Source organism: Tachyglossus aculeatus, chromosome 19, assembly GCF_015852505.1.
Source record: "Tachyglossus aculeatus isolate mTacAcu1 chromosome 19, mTacAcu1.pri, whole genome shotgun sequence".
Lineage (NCBI taxonomy): Eukaryota > Metazoa > Chordata > Mammalia > Monotremata > Tachyglossidae > Tachyglossus > Tachyglossus aculeatus.
In genome coordinates this window covers 21,727,075-21,745,583 of record NC_052084.1, presented here as the reverse complement: position 1 = coordinate 21,745,583, position 18,509 = coordinate 21,727,075, and the positions used below count along the sequence as shown (strand labels likewise).

At 50.0% G+C, this 18,509-nt stretch overlaps 1 protein-coding gene across 3 annotated transcripts in view; it reads right to left on the bottom strand.

Moving 5' to 3' along the window:
• Positions 1–16,894, bottom strand: part of CDK19 (cyclin dependent kinase 19) — a 281,016-nt gene extending 264,122 nt beyond the window's left edge. For 2 of the 3 annotated variants that reach the window (XM_038760794.1, XM_038760796.1), the window contains exon 1: positions 16,750–16,894. In XM_038760794.1, the coding sequence (XP_038616722.1) occupies positions 16,750–16,877 (128 nt within the window). In that variant the 5' untranslated portion in view covers positions 16,878–16,894. The remainder of the gene's footprint in view (positions 1–16,749) is intronic. The other variant, XM_038760797.1, reaches the window with a different exon arrangement.
• Between the last annotated feature and the right edge of the window lie 1,615 nt (positions 16,895–18,509).

Here is an 18,509-nt window from a genome sequence, read left to right as displayed (position 1 = left end):
TATTAATGGCTCTGAAAAATCGGAAGCAGGCAATACATTCATGTACTGATAACGGTATTAAGTGCTAACAACATGCTACGTGCTGTGGCTGCTACAAGATGATCAAATGGGATACAGTCCTTAGCCCACACCGGGCTCACAGTTGAAGAATGAAGGAAAACGGGTATTCTCACAATAGCTTTGAACAGGGAAAAAAATCTACAGTCCATCTCAAGCTAAGGCTAGGAAAGCGGGGCCAGTTTTTGACCCAATCAAACTTCTGAACAAACCGACGTTCACACACCTGTGTTTTCTTTCTCTCTCTTCTTCCCTGCCCCTCCCGGAACTGCTGAGGCTTATTATCCTAACAAGCTCAACAGGTTCACAGGAACTCCTACACATGAACACCATTAACGCTTCAATCGATCGTGGTATTTACTGAGCACTTACTGTGGGCAAGGCACTATATTAGGCACTTGGGAAGGTATAACACAACAAGAGTTGGTATGTATGTTCCCTTCCCATAACAAGCTTACAGTCTAGAGGGGGAGACACGCTAAAATACATAATTTATAATGTCTAATTTACAGCTATATACATAAGTGCTGTGGGGCTGAGGGTGAGGCAAATAGCAAATATCCAGAGGTCACGGATCAAGTGCATAGGAGACACAGCAGAGAGAAGGTGCCAGGGAAAGGATGACTTAATCAGAGATGGCAACTTTACCACATCTCCCCTACTTTCTAGACATCTGAATCCCAGGGTGAAGATGTAGGCCGTTCAACTTCGACCCTGAGCTAGTCTGTTCCCCCTCCTCTTCATACCTGTACGAGTCTCACCAGATATACAAGGGATGGAAGAAGCCTTATATTAAATGAGCTGCGTTTTGTGGTACTAATAATAGTTCCATTTCTTTGATTTTCACAGAATAAATCTAGCAATGTCTCCTGCAGAACAGTACTCACTCTTGAAAAAATAAATTAGCAGCACAAAAAAATTTTTTCATTCATTTCTGGCAAACAGCACAGAAATTTAGCTCTATATTGCCAAAGTTAATGAGCCATTGTTTTGAAAAGGGATGCCTCTCAGCACTTATAGAGACATACACTGTAGTTATTTATTCAGCTATTTTATCCTGATTTATTTTTACTACTCCCTGATATATCCTTGTTTTCTCTCCTACTCCCATTATTGCTAAAGAATCTTTGTCTAGCTCAACTGTGAGAACTCTCCCAGTCCAGTATTTAGCCCTCAGATGCCATTTAAAAAAAAAAAAAAACACTTCCATTTGCCAGCCCCAGATATCCCCCCCAAAAAAAAGTTCAAGAAAGAAAACCTAAAGCATAGGTTACTCACCTAACACAATTATCTCAAAATGTGTAGCATATCACATCATATGATCTTGCTACTACCAACATGTGGGAAAATGGTATTTTAAGTATTTACTATAAAGATCAATTGATCACCAAAAGCCAACACGGTTTACCTCCTGTTCAGAGTATTGGGCTAGTAAACAGAGAACTATTTTCAGGGAAGAAAGGTTTAATTAAAAGTCTCTTCCTATGCCATTAGTAATCATTAAAAGTCTAGTCTACCAAGTTTTTTTTAATTGGTTTTTCAACCACAATCATAAGTGATATTAAGTAAATCTTCACCAGAAAAATTATAAACATGGTACAAGGATAGTGCCATCCATCAATGTATTAAAATAACCCACCTGGAATGCTTTTATTTAATCAACCACAAATTGCAGTAAATCATATTGTACTTTTCAAGCACTTAGTACAGTGCTCTGCACACAGTAAGCGCTCAAAAAATACGATTGAATGAATGAATGAATATTGAATAAAAACTATAATGGTTGTAAAGGCTCTCTTGCTAATCACTCTAAATTACTTGCTAATAAAGAACTTGACACCTCAATAAAGAACAATTGTCACACACTCGTATCCTGAATTACATCCTGCTGTTTCTCCTGAGACAATCTCTCTTCCAGTAAATTATATATAAGCTTACTCTCAAAATAGCTGTTGGAGGAAGTAAGACTATTATCTATTTGTGAAAAGACAAATATCCACAGCCACGTCTGCAACCTTCCCATTGTTGGAAAAATGAACATTTCCTTTTTCTTTTTGCAATTTCTGGTTCCACAACACACTCACAAATAAAGGAACGTTTCCATAAACACAACTGTATAATGACGAGTAGTACATTGGTCTAAATAATTCCAATGAATGACGAGTAGTACAGCGGTCTAAGTAATTCCAATCCAGGAAATAATGCACTTGGCTGAATGTTGTAAAAACGGTTAATAAATCAAACCAAGACCACAACAGTACTCATATTGCAATTCTACACTGCTTGCTCTGAGTGTAAAGTTGTAGAAGTCTGCTCTATTGATAGCGTTTGTCGATACCGTACTGTGGGCACTCTAAATGCTTCAAAGGGTACAAGGGAATTAGAAGACAGGATCCCTGCCCTCAGTCGGCTTACAAGCTAATCAATCAATCAATCAATCAATCAATCGTATTTATTGAGCGCTTACTATGTGCAGAGCACTGTACTAAGCTCTTGGGAAGTACAAATTGGCATCACATAGAGACAGTCCCTACCCAACAGTGGGCTCACAGTCTAAAAGGGGGAGACAGAGAACAGAACCAAACATACCAACAAAATAAAATAAGTAGGATAGAAATGTACAAGTAAAATAAATAAATAAATAGATAAATAGAGTAATAAATATGTACAACCATATATACATATATACAGGTGCTGTGGGGAAGGGAAGGAGGTAAGACGGGAGGATGGAGAGGGGGACGAGGGGGAGAGGAAAGAAGGGGCTCAGTCTGGGAAGGCCTCCTGGAGGAGGTGAGCTCTCAGCAGGGCCTTGAAGGGAGGAAGAGAGCTAGCTTGGCGGATGGGCAGAGGGAGGGCATTCCAGGCCCGGGGGATGACGTGGGCCGGGGGTCGATGGCGGGACAGGCGAGAGCGAGGTACAGTGAGGAGATTAGTGGTGGAGGAGCGAAGGGTGCGGGGCTGGGCAGTAGAAGGAGAGAAGGGAGGTGAGGTAGGAGGGGGCGAGGTGATGGAGAGCCTTGAAGCCCAGGGTGAGGAGTTTCTGCTTGATGCGCAGATTGATCGGTAGCCATTGGAGGTTTTTGAGGAGGGGAGTAATATGTCCAGAGCGTTTCTGGACAAAGATAATCCGGGCAGCAGCATGAAGTATGGATTGAAGTGGAGAGAGACACGAGGATGGGAGATCAGAGAGAAGGCTGGTGCAGTAGTCCAGACGGGATAGGATGAGAGCTTGAATGAGCAGGGTGGCGGTATAGATGGAGAGGAAAGGGCGGATCTTGGCAATGTTGCGGAGCTGAGACCGGCAGGTTTTGGTCACGGCTTGGATGTGAGGGGTGAATGAGAGAGCGGAGTCGAGGATGACACCAAGGTTGCGGGCTTGTGAGACGGGAAGGATGGTAGTGCCGTCAACAGATATGGGAAAGTCAGGGAGAGGACAATGTTTGGGAGGGAAAACAAGGAGCTCAGTCTTCGACATGTTGAGCTTTAGGTGGCGGGCAGACATCCAGATGGAGATGTCCTGAAGGCAGGAGGAGATGCGAGCCTGGAGGGAGGGGGAGAGAGCAGGGGCAGAGATGTAGATCTGGGTGTCATCAGCGTAGAGATGATAGTTGAAGCCGTGGGAGCGAATGAGGTCACCAAGGGAGTGAGTGTATATTGAGAACAGAAGGGGACCAAGCACTGAACCTTGGGGAACCCCCACAGTAAGAGGATGGGAGGGGGAGGAGGAGCCTGCAAAAGAGACTGAGAAAGAACGACCGGAGAGATAAGAGGAGAACCAGGAGAGGACGGAGTCTGTGAAGCCAAGGTCAGATAACGTGTTGAGGAGAAGGGGGTGGTCCACAGTGTCAAAGGCAGCTGAGAGGTCGAGGAGGATTAGGATAGAGTAGGAGCCGTTGGATTTGGCAAGCAGGAGGTCATTGGTGACCTTTGAGAGCGCAGTTTCCGTGGAATGAAGGGGACGGAAGCCAGACTGGAGGGGGTCGAGGAGAGAGTTGGTGTTGAGGAATTCGAGGCAGCGCGTGTAGACAACTCGTTCAAGGAGTTTGGAAAGGAATGGTAGGAGGGATATGGGACGATAACTAGAAGGTGAGGTGGGGTCAAGAGAGGGTCTTTTTAGGATGGGAGAGACATGGGCATGTTTGAAGGCAGAGGGGAAGGAACCAGTGGAGAGTGAGCGGTTGAAGATGGAAGTTAAGGAGGGGAGAAGGGATGGAGCGAGAGATTTCATAAGATGAGAGGGAATGGGGTCAGAAGCACAGGTGGCCGGAGTAGCACTTGAGAGGAGGGAGGAGAGTTCCTCTGAGGATACCGCTGGGAAGGATGGGAGAGTAGCAGAGAGTGTTGAGAGCCGGGGGGTTGGAGAAAGGGGGGAAGAAGCTAATGACAGATACTAATATAAATCACAGGTAGAAAGAAGACTATAAACTGTGTGCGGAGCACTGTATTAAGTGCTTGGGAAGTACAAGTTGGCAACATATAGAGACGGTCCCTACCCAACAGCGGGAAGGTGCAGGGCGTCCTCATGGGAGGTGAGGATGAGGACAACAGGTCAACAGCAGGAATCATAAAACCAAGGCACAGTGAATGGGTTGACTTGAGAGGAATGACAGCAGTGAGCTTTGGTGACGCAGGAGAGACACCAGGGGAAAGTGTGGGTGTTTTGGGGAGGAGACGCAGTGGGGAGAGATGATTGAGTGTCTTGAAAATCAATGCTGAGGATTTTTCCTTGATGCAGAGATGGGTGGGCAACCACTGAGGCTTAGGGAGACACGCACAGAACAATGTTTTAGAAAAAGGATCTAGGCAGCTGAATGACTGGAGAAGAGACAAAGAGGCTGCTACAGCAGTTAAGTCGGGACGATAATAATAATTATGGTATTTGTTAAGTGCTGACTGAGTGCCAGGCACTGTACTAAGTGCTACGGTGGATATAAGCTAATGAGGTTGGACACAGTCCCTGTCCCATGTAGGGCTCAGTCTCGATCCCCATTTTACCGATGAGATAGCTGAATAATAATAATGGAACTTGTTAAGCACTTACTATGTGCCAGGCACTGTACTAAGCGCTGAAGCACAGAGGAGTGAAGTGACTTGCCCAAGGTCACTCGGCAGACAAGTGGCAGAGTTAGGATTAGAACCCATGACCTTCTGAGTCCCAGCTCGTGCTCTAACCACTATGGCCCAAATCAATCAACGGTATTTACTGAGCGCTTACTACGTGCAGAGAACTGTACTAAGCTCGTGGGAGAGTACAACAGAATTAACAGTCTTTTAGACTGTGAGTTGGGTAGGGACTGTCTCTATATGTTGCCAACTTGTACTTCCCAAGCGCTTAGTACAGTGCTCTGCACACAGTAAGCGCTCAATACGACTGACTGATTAGCAGACAGGTTCCCTGCCCATGTCTAGAGATGACAGGGACCTGGAGAACCAGGATGGCAGATTGGATGGAGAAGAAGAGGCAGACTTTGGAAAGGCAGTGCAGTAATGCCGATAATTAAACCATAATAATAACTAGAATAATGACGGCATCCGTTAAATGTTTGCTACGTGCCAAGCACTGTGCAAAGCCATTGCGGCTATCAGGGCCCTAAGCCAGACCTCTCTAAAAGACGGCTGCGTGATTTCTCTGGGAAAATGCCCCTCTCCCGTCAACCCGCCCAGCTCTCGGCATCCTCCTCTCCCGGACGGCCCCGCTGCCTGCCCGGGATCCCGCCCCAGCTCTGCTCTAGCTCTGTCACCGAGGCGCCTAAAGCCTGAACTGCCTCTCACCTCCCTGACGGGACAGAGAAAAGAGGCTACAGCAGGGAAGCCCTGGAAACACTGGGCCGGCTACTGCTGAAATGGCCAGCGTGGCCACAGTTGTGACAGTGGGAGCTGAGCCACAAGGAGCTTGAAATTCAGCTCCTCCTGCCACAGCACCCTATTGAGTTTTGCTGTTGTCTTCATGCTGTCCTACAACTTGGTTGGGTTTTTCTCCTTATGAATCTATTGCCCTTTTAATTTCAGACCGCTAGCCCCCCGAGGGATGAAGACCACTCTAACAGAGTGTAGTACAGAATAAGACTCACTACCAATAAACACTACTAACAGATAAACAATCACTAGATTGGACATAGTCCCTGACCCATAAGGGGCTTGGAGACTAATGAGAGAAAACAGGTATTGAATCTCCATTTTACAGATGACGAATCTGAGGCATAGGGAAGGTAAGTGACTTACCCAAGGTCACACAGCAGGCAGTGGTGGGGCCAAGATTAAAACTTGGGTCCTGTGACCCCCTTCCCCCCCCAGACCATACTCTTTCCACTAGGCCACACTGCTACTCAGCAACCGACAGGATTTGATGAGAAACTAAATATCAGTCATAATTATTCTGCACTTACTGTGTGGTGAGCACTGTACTAAGCAATATTGTTCCCTGCCCACAACGAGAAGCACTGTAGCCTAGTGGATAGAGCACAGGCCTGAGTCAGAGAGACCTTCGTACTAATCCTGGCTCTACCACTCGTCTGCTGTGTGGCCTGGGCAAGTCACTTCCCTTCTCTGTGCCTCAGTTACCTCATCTGTAAAACAGGGATTAAGACTGTGAGCCCAATGGAGGACATGGACAGTGTCCAACCTGATTAGCTTCTAAATAATAATAATGATGGTACTTGTTAAGCGCTTACTACGTGCAAAGCATTGTTCTAAGTGCTGGGGGCAGACACAAGGTGATCAGGTTGTCCCACGTGGGGCTCACAGTCTTAATCCCCATTTTACAGATGAGGTAACTGCGGCTGAGAGAAGTTAAGTGACTTGCCCAAGGTCACACAGCAGCCATGTGGCGGAGCAGGGATTAGAACCCGCGACCTCTGACTCCCAAGCCCGTGTTCCTTCCACTGAGCCACGCTGCTCCGACCTACCCCAGTGCTTAGTACAGGGCCTGGCACCTAATAAGTGCTCAACAAATGCCATAAAAAAAAACTGGAGGGAGATCGGAGGAAGAGGGGAGATTTTGGAGGTCACACCTGATATATTTTTACAACAAAGTAGTTGACAAAATCATCAGGAGTGAGAGAGGGGGGCGAGAAACTGGGGGTTTCCAGGGGAAGTTAAATGTCTGGAATAGTTGGTGAGGGTCATGGCCACGGGAGTCAATAAAAGAAAAGTGGGACTGACGATCTAAGGAGAGGGAGGTTAGAGCAGTGAGGAGGAACGTGAGATGGTCAAAGTCGGCCTAATGCCTGGATTCGGCCAGTGTCGTTCACAGCATAAACGTGTAGAGGAGGGTGTGTACCGTGGAGGTGATCCAGGGCTGGGGGTTGGTGGTGAGAGGGACAGTGTGGGATGAAGGAGTTCAGGTCAGTGAAGAGGGCATGGATCTGTGAATCAAGAGAATCGTATTTAGAGAGGCATTCCAAATGGGGCATGATGGACCAGGGGATAGAGGGGCCAAGAGATCGGAATTCTCCGTAAAACAGAGGACAGTGTGGTGGGGAGGGGTATGTTGGGGGGGAAAAAGGCAATTAAAGAAAGTAGGATTTCAATGTTGGTGAGGTAACACATTGTACAACAGTGAGTGATGAGCCGTCCAATGGTGAATGGGTGAAGTGGAGGGGAGGAGGATATTGGTAAAGGTCACGAGGAGAAGGATCAAATCCAAATCCAATCAAATCCACCAGTTAATACTGAGTATTAACTGTATGCAGAGCACTGTATTAAGCACTTGAGAGAGTACAATGTAAAAGATTTGGTAGACAGGTCACCTGCCCACTAGGAGCTTGCAGTCTAGAAGGGTAGGCAGACATTAAAATAACTTACAGATGATGAGGATGATAATGGCATTTGTTAAGCGCTTACTATGTGCAAAGCACTGTTCTAAGCGCTGGGGGATACAAGGTGATCAAGTTGTCTCACGTGGGGCTCACAGTCTTAATTCCCCATTTTACAGATGAAGTAACTGAGGCACAGAGAAGTTAAATGACTTGCCCAAAGTCACACAGCTGACAAGTGGCGGAGCCGGGATTAGAACCCATGACCTCTGGCTCCCAAGCCGGTGCTCTTTCCGCTGAGCCACGCTGCTTCTCTTACTGTACATAAGAGCAGTGGGCCTGAGGGTGGGGTTACTATTAAGTGCTTAACGGCTACAAATCCAAATGCCGGGGCAATGCAGAAAGGAGAGGGAGTAGGGGAAGAGAAGGCTTAAACAGGGAAGGCCTTTTGAAGGAGATGTGATACTAATAAGGCTTTGGAGGAGGGGAGGGTGGTGATCTATCGTATATGGAGGGGAAGGGAATTGCAGGACATGGGGAGGACATGAGAAAAAGGGTCGGTGGTGAGACAGATGAGCTCAAAGCACAGTGAGCAAGCTAGTGTTAGAGGAGTTAAGTCTGTGGGCTGGGCCCTTGTAGGAAGTCAGAGAGATAAGGCGGGAGGGGACGAGCTGAGTTTCTGTATGATGCGGGGATTGGATGGACAACCATTGGAAGTTCTTGAGGAGTTGGGAAATCTGACACTAAACTACTTTTTTTAGAAACCCGATCCAGGCAGCAGAGTGAAGTATGGACTGGAGTGGGGGAAGACGGGAGGCAGGGAGGTCAGCAAGGAAGCTGATGCCGGAATCAAGATGAGACAGGATAAGTGCTTGGATCGGTGTAGTAGCAGTTTAGATAGAGAGAGAAGGGTGGATTTTACCAAATACTGTGAAGGCAGAACCGACAGGATCTGGGGCCAAACTGAATATAAGGGTTGAATGAGAGATGAGTTGAGGATAATGGCAAGGTTACAGGCTCGTGAGATACGGAGGATGGTGGCTACGGTTATGGGAAAGCCAGGGCGAGCACAGAGTTTCCGTGGAAAACGAAGAGTTCTGTTTCGGACATGTTTAGTTTGAGATGTCGGCGGGACATCCGAGTAGAAACGTCCTGAAGGCAGGAGAAAATATGAGACTGCAGAGAAGGAGAGAGGACAGCGATAGAGAGATACTTACGTCCAAAACAGAACTCTCTATCTTCCTATCCAAACCCTACACCTTCCCCCTACACTTTCTCAGAACTGTAGACAATACAAGACAATCTTGTCTCACAAGCCCCTAACTATGGCACTGTCCTCGACAACTTATTCAACCTATACATTCGATCTGGCTCCCAAATCCCGTTGGTTCTATCTCCACAACATCTCCGCGCTGCTTGTCTAGCTTGTTTCTTCATTAAGTCCTCCATTGGATGTCTTCCCCTTCAGCTTCTCTACCGTATGTTGGCCCTGTTCTAAGTTTGTGTGATCCTCACTGACTGCATCTGGCAGGGATCGTCACTCTTTATTGTTATACTGCACTTTTCCAAGCGCTTAGTACAGTGCTCCACACACAGAAAGCGCTTAATAAATATGATTGAATGAATGAATGATTATGACAGAGTATACATACAAGCTCCCAGTTCCTGCTCATCTTCAGCGGTTTTTATATCTTTGGTTGGTTGGTGAAAATGTCTAGTGGATCTGGATTAGACAGAAAGCTCCTTGAGGGCAGGGATCGTATCCACCGACCCTATTGTACTGTACGCTCCCAAGCGCTTGGTACAATGTTTAGCACGTAATTAAGCCTTCAGGAAATATCACTCACTAATTGGTTAACCCACAGCTAGTCATTAGAATGAACTTTGGGATGAGAAGCAGAGTGGCTTAGTGGATAGAGCACGGGCCTGGAAGTTAGAAGGTGATGGGTTCTAATCTCGGCTCTGCCACTTTCATTCATTCATTCAATTGTATTTATTGAGGGCTTACTGTGTGCAGAGCACTGTACTAAGTGCTTGGGAAGTACAAGTCGGCAACACATAGAGACGGTCCCTACCCAACAACGGGCTCACAGTCTAGAAGGGGGAGACAGACAAACAAAACAAAACATGTAGACAGGTGTCAAAACTGTCAGAATAGACTTACAGCTATATGCACATCATTAACAAAATAGAGTAGTAAATGTGTACAAGTAAAATAAATAGAGTGATAAATCTGTACAAATATATACAAGTGCTGTGGGGAGGGGAAGGGGGTAGAGCCGGGGGGAGGAGGAGAGGAAAAAGGGGGCTCAGTCTAGGAAGGCCTCCTGGAGGAGGTGAGCTCTCAGTAGGGCTTTGAAGGGAGGAAGGGAGCTACTCTGGCGGATGTGTGGAAGGGCGGCATTCCAGGCCAGGGGAAGGATGTGGGCCGGGGGTCGACGGCGGGACGGGGAGAACGAGGCACAGTGGAGAACGAGGCACAGTGAGGAGGTCAGCGGCAGAGGAGCGGAGGGTGCGGGCTGGGCTGTAGAGGGAGAGAAGGGAGGTGAGGTAGGAGGGGGCGAGGTGATGGACAGCCTTGAAGCCGAGAGTAAGTCATACGTGCCTGCTGTATGACCCTGGGCAAGTCACTTCACTTCTCTGGGCCTCAGTTACCTCATCTGTAAAATGAGGATTAAGACTGTGAGCCCTATGTGGGACACAGTGCCGTCATCACTGTTGACGGCACTACCATCCTTCCCGTCTCACAAGCCCGCAACCTTGGTGTCATCCTCGACTCCACTTTCTCGTTCACCCCTCACATCCAAGCCATCACCAAAACCTGCCGGTCTCAGCTCCGCAACATTGCCAAGATCCGCCCTTTCCTCTCCATCCAAACTGCTACCCTGCTCGTTCAAGCTCATCCTATCCCGTCTGGATTACTGTATCAGCCTCCTCTCCTATCTCCCATCCTCTTGTCTCTCCCCACTTCAATCCATACTTCATGCTGCTGACCGGACTGTCTTGGTCCAGAAACACTCTGGGCATGTTACTCCCCTCCTCAAAAATCTCCAGTGGCTACCAATCAACCTACGCATCAGGCAGAAACTCCTCACCCTGGGCTTCAAGGCTGTCCATCACCTCGCCCCCTCCTACCTCACCTCTCTTCTCTCCTTCTCCAGCCCAGCCCGCACCCTCCACTTCTCTGCCGCTGATCTCCTCACTGTGCCTCGTTCTCGCCTGTCCCGCCGTCGACCCCCAGCCCACGTCAAGCCCCGGGCCTGAAATGCCCTCCCTCTGCCCATCCGCCAAGTAGCTCTCTTCCTCCCTTCAAGGCCCTACTGAGAGCTCACCTCCTCCAGGAGGCCTTCCCAGACTGAGCCCCCTCCTTCCTCTCCCCCTCCTCCCCCCTTGACCCCCCCGCCTTACCTCCTTCCCTTCCCCACTGCACCTGTATATATGTATATATGTTTGCACGTATTTATTACTCTATTTTACTTGTACATAGTTATTCTATTTATTTTATTTTGTTAATATGTTTTGTTCTCTGTCTCCCCCCCCCAGACTGTGAGCCCACTGTTGGGTAGGGACCATCTCTACATGTTGCCAACTTGTACTTCCCAAGCGCTTAGTACAGTGCTCTGCACACAGTAAGTGCTCAATAAATGCGATTGATTGATTGATTGATTGACAGGGCCTGTGTCCAACCTGAGTACCTTGTATCTACCCCACCCCTAGGAACAATGCTTCAAATATAGTAAGCGCTCAACAAGTCCCATAATTATTATTATTATTATACCACCTTTCCTCATCAAACTGCTACCATGCTAATCCAAGCACTTGTCTAATCCCGCTTTGACTAACGCATCTGCCTCCTTGCTGACCTTCCTGCCTTCTCTGTCGCCCCAGTGCAGTCCACCCTTCACTCTGCTGCCCGGATCGTTTCTCTAAAACAACGATCAGTCCACGTTTCCCCCGTCTTCAAGAATGCCCGGCGGTCACCCATCGACCTCCACGTCAAACAGAAACTCCCTACGGTCTACTTTAAGGCACTCGATCGGCTCGTCTCCTCCCACCTCACTCTGCTGATTTCCCACTACACTCCAGCCCACATACTTCGCTCCTCATGAACCAGCTTGCTCAATGTACCTCAATCTCGTCAATCTTGCCACCGACCCCTTATCCTCTGATTTGGAACTCCTTCCCCCTTCTATATACCACAGACCACCACTGTCCGCATCTTCAAAGCCTTATCAAAATCACATCTCCTCCAAAAGGCCTTCCATTATTAAGCCCTCTTTTCCCCTACTCGCTCTCCTTTCTGCATTGCCCTGGCATTTGGATTTGTACCCCTTAAGCACTTGATATGCACCCTGGCACCACCACACTTATGGACACATCCTTAAACCCTCCCTTTTCCTCTATCTGGAATTTATTTTGATGTCCATCTTCCCCGCTAGACGGTAAGCTTCTTGCGGGCAGGGATCACGTCTCTTCCGTACTCAACTCTCCCAAGTGCTCAGTGCTGTGCTCTGGACACAGTAAGTGCTCAATAAATACCACTGATTAATCGACCAATTGATCTTCCCTGCTCCCCACTGTGCTCCTTATTATCGCTTAAGTGATAATGGGTTCCTTCCCTCCTCGGAAGTTTCAACATTACTAGCCCTATTCCTTCCTCTCAATATGAAAATCCTCGACACCTTCTTGGTGGAAGAAGCATCGGGAGGGGAGAAATGAGGAAAAAGTCACCAAGGCCTCCCTGAAAGTCCCAGGCCCAAAAAGTCTGGAGACACCACTGTGTTCACACCACAAACATCGACAACGACGAAAAAGGTTTTGAACATTCTTTCAAATGACTGCAATACATTTAATGTTTAAAATCAAACAAAACAAATCCTTTCCACATTCTCCCGGAGTTTTGATCGGCTCCAGTTGGTTGTTATGTCCTGTTCTTCCTCTCCTTTAAAATCCCTTCGTGATTATTCTATCACCTGAGAACTTTATTACTACAGAAAGGACGCTGCGATATTTATGACCACAGAGAAGACTCATCTTGAAAGGTTTCTGGCTAACAGACTTGTCATCCCGAAGAAAGACAATCACCGCTTCTTAAGGAAGGCACCTTTCAAGAACAAAGTGCATACCTATATAGTAGACTGCGGCTGGTTTATTATGAGAAAGTACAGACGATAAAATGCGCAACGTTCGACTGCTTGTTTACACAATATATTATTTAAACGGTGCAAGTCCGAAGTGTGTGTAGGGCATCGGTAGTTTTTCCCAGACCGAAGGACTGCTGAAACACGGCAAAATCATGGCATGGATTAACTTTTTTTAGTCAAGACTAGAGAATAAGTTAGGCTGTGGGACGAGGCGTGAGAAAGGTCCGATTAAAGTCTGACGTGACAGTAGGGGTCGTGTCCCCGTCCCCCACCCCGAGGAGGGCGGCCATGGATTTGGCGTGACAGCCCCGGGAAGGGAAAAGCGGGAAACCAAAATCGGGGACGGAACGCCGGCTGGTTATGGGAAACCGAATCATCCATACGAATGCGCGAAAACATCAAGCTCCCTCGATGGTCTTCGAGGTAAACGCTGCTTAGAGCAGCAGCGTGGCTCAGCGGAAAGAGCCCGGGCTTTGGAGTCAGAGGTCACGCGTTCAAATCCCGGCTCCGCCACCTGTCAGCTGTGTGACTTTGGGCAAGTCGCTTCTCTTCTCTGGGCCTCAGTTACCTCATCTGTAAAATGGGGATGAAGACCGTGAGCCCTCCGTGGGGCAACCGGATCACCTTGTAACATCCCCAGCGCTTAGAACGGTGCTTTGAACACAGTAAGCGCTTAATAAATGCCATCATTATTATTATTCTCTGGGCCTCAGTTACCTCATCTGTAAAATGGGGGTGAAGACTGTGAGCCCCCCATGGGGCAACCCGATCACTCTGTAACCTCCCCAGCGCTTAGAGCGGTGCTTTGCACATAGTAAGTGCTTAATAAATGCTATCGTCATTATTAGTCTCTGGGCCTCAGTTACCTCATCTATAAAATGGGGATGAAGACTGTGAGCCCCACGTGGGGCAACCTGATCACCCTGTAACCTCCCCAGCACTTAGAACTGTGCTTTGCACATAGTAAGTGCTTAATAAATGCTATCGTTATTATTAGTCTCTGGGCCTCAGTTACCTCATCTGTAAAATGGGGATGAAGACTGTAAGCCCCACATGGGGCAACCTGATCACCCTGTAACCTCCCCAGCACTTAGAACGGTGCTTTGCACATAGTAAGCGCTTAATAAATGCCATCATTATTGTCATTATTATTAAACGCCTGTCAGAAAACCTGTCCGTTAACTTACTTTCCGATGTACTCTCTATCCCTCCTTGGGGCCGCCACTTTGCGGGAACCAATTTTGGCCCCGATGTCAAGTTGGCAGGGCCCGGACCCCGATGGGGTATGTTGCCAACTTGGACTTCCCAAGCGCTTAGTCCAGTGCTCTGCACACAGTAAGCGCTCAATTAATACGATTGAATCAATGAATGAATGAATGAATGATGGGGGTCTATGGAAGCGATGGAAATGTCTTTACCTCGTCGGTTCTCTCCCCGTGTGCGGCCCCCGGGCACCTTCGCCCGGGCCGAGCGGGGCTCCTGGGCCCAAGGGCCCAGGATTTCTAGACTGTGAGCCCACTGTTGGGCAGAGACCGACTCTATATGTTGCCAACTTGGACTTCCCGAGCGCTCAGTCCAGTGCTCTGCACACAGTAAGCGCTCAATAAATACAATTGAATGAATGAATGCAAGGGGGGGCACATTGGCCCGGGGGTCCGGCCTGGAGGCGGGGAGAGCTTGGCCGGTCTCGGGGTCAGGACACGGGGAAGGAAGAGTTTTGGGGGGTCTCCTTGGAGCCGGTGGGGACCCCTTTCTAGACTGTGAGCCCACTGTTGGGTAGGGACCGTCTCTATATGTTGCCAACTTGTACTTCCCAAGCGCTTAGTCCAGTGCTCTGCACACAGTAAGCTCTCAATAAATACGGTTGATTGATTGATCCCGAGGGGGGAGGAGGGCAGGCCCATCTCCCCGACTCCTCCTCCTCCTCCTCCTCCTCCTCCTCCTCCCCCAGCCACCAAACGAACCCCCACAAACTCCTCCTCCTCCCCCCTCCATCCCCCCCCCCCGCTTTACTTCCTTCCCCTCCCCACAGCACCTGCATATATGTTTGTACGTGTTTATTACTCTATTTTATTTGTGCATATTTATTCTATTTATTTTATTTTGTTAATATGTTTTGTTGTCTGTCTCCCCCTTCTAGACTGTGAGCCCGCTGTTAGGTAGGGACCATCTCTGCATGCTGCCAACTTGTACTTCCCAAGCGCTTAGTACAGTGTTCTGCACACAGTAGGTGCTCAATAAATATGATTGAATGAATGAACTGAGCCCCCTCCTTCCCCTCCTCCTCCTCCCCATCCCCCCGGCCTTACCTCCTTCCCCTCCCCACAGCACCTGTATATGTTTGTATGTATATATTACTCTATTTATTTAGTTACTTTATTTGTACATATTTATTCTACTTACTAATGTTTTGTTTTGTCGCCTGTCTCCCCCTCCTAGACTGTGAGCCCGCTGTTGGGTAGGGACCGTCTCTAGATGTTGCCAGCCTGGAGTTCCCAAGCGCTTAGTCCGGTGCTCTGCACACAGTAAGCGCTCAATAAATGGGCAGGGCCCGTCTCTATTATATTACCAGCTTGGACTTCCCAAGCGCTTAGTCTAGTGCTCTGCACATAGTAAGCGCTCAATAAATGGGTAGGGACCGTCTCTAGATGTTGCCAGCCTGGAGTTCCCAAGCGCTTAGTCCGGTGCTCTACACACAGTAAGCGCTCAATAAATGGGTAGGGACCATCTCTAGATGTTGCCAGCTTGGACTTCCCAAGCGCTTAGTCTAGTGCTCTGCATACAGTAAGCGCTCAATAAATGGGTAGGGACCGTCTCTAGATGTTGCCAACCTGGACTTCCCAAGCGCTTAGTCCGGTGCTCTGCACACAGTAACTGCTCAATAAATGGGTAGGGACCGTCTCTGTATGTTGTCAGCTTGTGCTTCCCAAGCGTTTAGTCCAGTGCTCTGCACATAGTAAGTGCTCGATAAGTGGGTAGGGACCGTCTCTAGATGTTGCCAGCTTGGACTTCCCAAGCGCTTAGTCCGGTGCTCTGCACACAGTAAGCGCTCAATAAATGGGTAGGGACTCTCTCTATGTTGCCAGCTTGTGCTTCCCAAGCGTTTAGTCCAGTGCTCTGCACATAGTAAGCGCTCAATAAATGACCGTCTCTGTATGTTCCCAGCTTGTGCTTCCCAAGCGTTTAGTCCAGTACTCTGCGCCCAGTAAGCGCTCAATAAGTGGGTAGGGACCGTCTCTAGATGTTGCCAGCTTGGACTTCCCAAGCGCTTAGTCTAGTGCTCTGCACACAGTAAGCGCTCAATAAATGGGTAGGGGCTCTCTCTCTATGTTGCCAGCTTGGGCTTCCCAAGCGTTTAGACCAGTGCTCCGCACATAGTAAGCGCTCAATAAATGACCGTCTCTGTATGTTGCCAGCTTGGACTTCCCAAGCGCTTAGTCCGGCGCTCTGCACACAGTAGGCGCTCAATAAATACGACTGAATGAATGAATGAATAAATACGACGGACTGGATGAATGCAATGAATGAAGAGGCGTCCCCCTCCTCCTCCTCCTCCTTTTCCCCGCCCCAGGAGCCCCCCAAACTCCTGCTCCTCCTCCCCCCCCCCCCCGAGACCCCCACGGGACCGGTCCTTCGGCGGGCCCCCGCGCCGCAGCCCGGAGGGGGAGAGGGCAGGGCGGGGGCGGCGCGGGCCCCCCGCCGCCGGGGGTCTGTCCGGGGGGGGTGCCCGGGGGGGGAGGGGGGTCGGTCCGGGGGGGTCCGGGCCCCCCCCGCCCGCCCGCCCGCCCGCTTACCCATCTTTCCTCCTCGCCTTGTAGACGTGCCCGTAGGTGCCGCGTCCCACTTTGCAGCCCTCGTACTCAAACAGATCCTCCACTCGCTCCCGCTCGGCCGCCAGCTTCGCCTTGAAATCGTAATCCATTGTCCGCTTTCGCCATAGAGGCGCCGGGGAGGGCGGGAGGGGGGCCGGACGCCGCCGCCGCCGCCGCCGCTGAGGCGAGCGCTGAGGCGGGCGGGCGCTGAGGCGAGCGCTGAGGCGAGCGGGCGCGCGCGCTCTGTCCGTCCGTCCGTCCGTCCGTCCGTGCCCCTCCCCCCTCCCCCCGGTCTTCCTGCCCGCGCTCGCGCGCGCGCGCCGCTCTCCGAGCCGTGGCCCGGCCCTGCGCGCACGCGCGCTTCCCCTCCGCCCGGGCGGCGGCGCCTTCAGCGTTGGGCTCCCCGGGGCCCTGCCGCCGCCGCCGCCGCTCCTCCTCCTGCTCCCCTTCCTCCTCCTCCTCCTGCTCCCCTTCCTCTTCCTCCTCCTCCCGCCTGTCCCCGGCAGGCAGCCGTCGTCCCGCCTTCCCGCTTCATTTCCCTGTTGCAGGAGTTCTGGAGCCCCGCCGCGCCGCGCCTCCCTCCTTCCCTCCCTCCCTCCTTCCCTCCCTCTCTCTCTCCCTCCCTCTCTCTCCCTCCCTCCCTCTCCCTCTCTCTCTCCCTCTCCCCCCCTCCCTCCCTCTCCCTCCCTCTCTCCCCCTCTCCCTCTCCCCCCTCCCTCTCCCTCCTCCCTCCCTCTCTCTCTCCCTCTCCCCCCCCCCTCCCCCCCCCCCCCCTCCCTCCCTCTCTCCCTCGCCCTCCCTCTCTCCCTCTCTCTCCCTCCCTCTCTCCCTCCCTCTCTCTCCCTCCCTCTCTCCCTCCCTCTCTCCCTCCCGCGCGCGCGGGCCGCCGGGAAATGTAGTCGGAAAGAGCCCCGGCCCCGCGAACGCGGCCCGGCTGAGGACTACATTTCCCAGCAGGCACCGGGCGCCGCCCGCCGCCGCGGGGAAGGGGGCCGGGGCTCCTGAGGCGACCGTCGCCTCCGCTTTTTTCATTCGCTCAGTCGTATTTAGTGAGCGCTCACCGTGTGCAGAGCACTGTGCCGAGGGTCGCCTCCGCTTTTTTCATTCATTCAATCGCATTGATTGAGCGCTTACTGTGTGCAGAGCACTGCACTAAGCGCTTGGGAAGTACAAGCTGGCAACGTAGAATGAATTCATTCATTCACTCAATCGCATTGATTGAGCGCTTACTGTGTGCCGAACACTGGACTAAGCGCTTGGGAAGTACAAGTTGGCAACATATAGAGACGGCCATTCATTCAATCACCATCATCATCATCATCAATCGTATTTATTGAGCGCTTATTGTGTGCATCGCACTGTACTAAGCGCTCGGGAAGTACAAATTGGCAACATGTAGAGACAGTCCCTACCCAACAGTGGGCTCACAGTCTAAAAGGGGGAGACAGAGAACAAAACCAAACATACTAACAAAATAAAATAAATAGAATAGATATGTACCGGTAAAATAAATAGAGTAATAAATGTGAGCAAACATATATACATATATACAGGTGCTGTGGGGAAGGGAAGGAGGTAAGATGGAGGGATTCATTCAGTCGTATTTAGTGAGTGCTCACTGTGTGCAGACCACTGTGCCGAGGGTCGCCTCCACTTTCATTCATTCAATAGCATTTATTGAGCGCTTACTGTGTGCAGAGCACTGGACTAAGCGCTTGGGAAGTACACGTTGGCAACAGAGA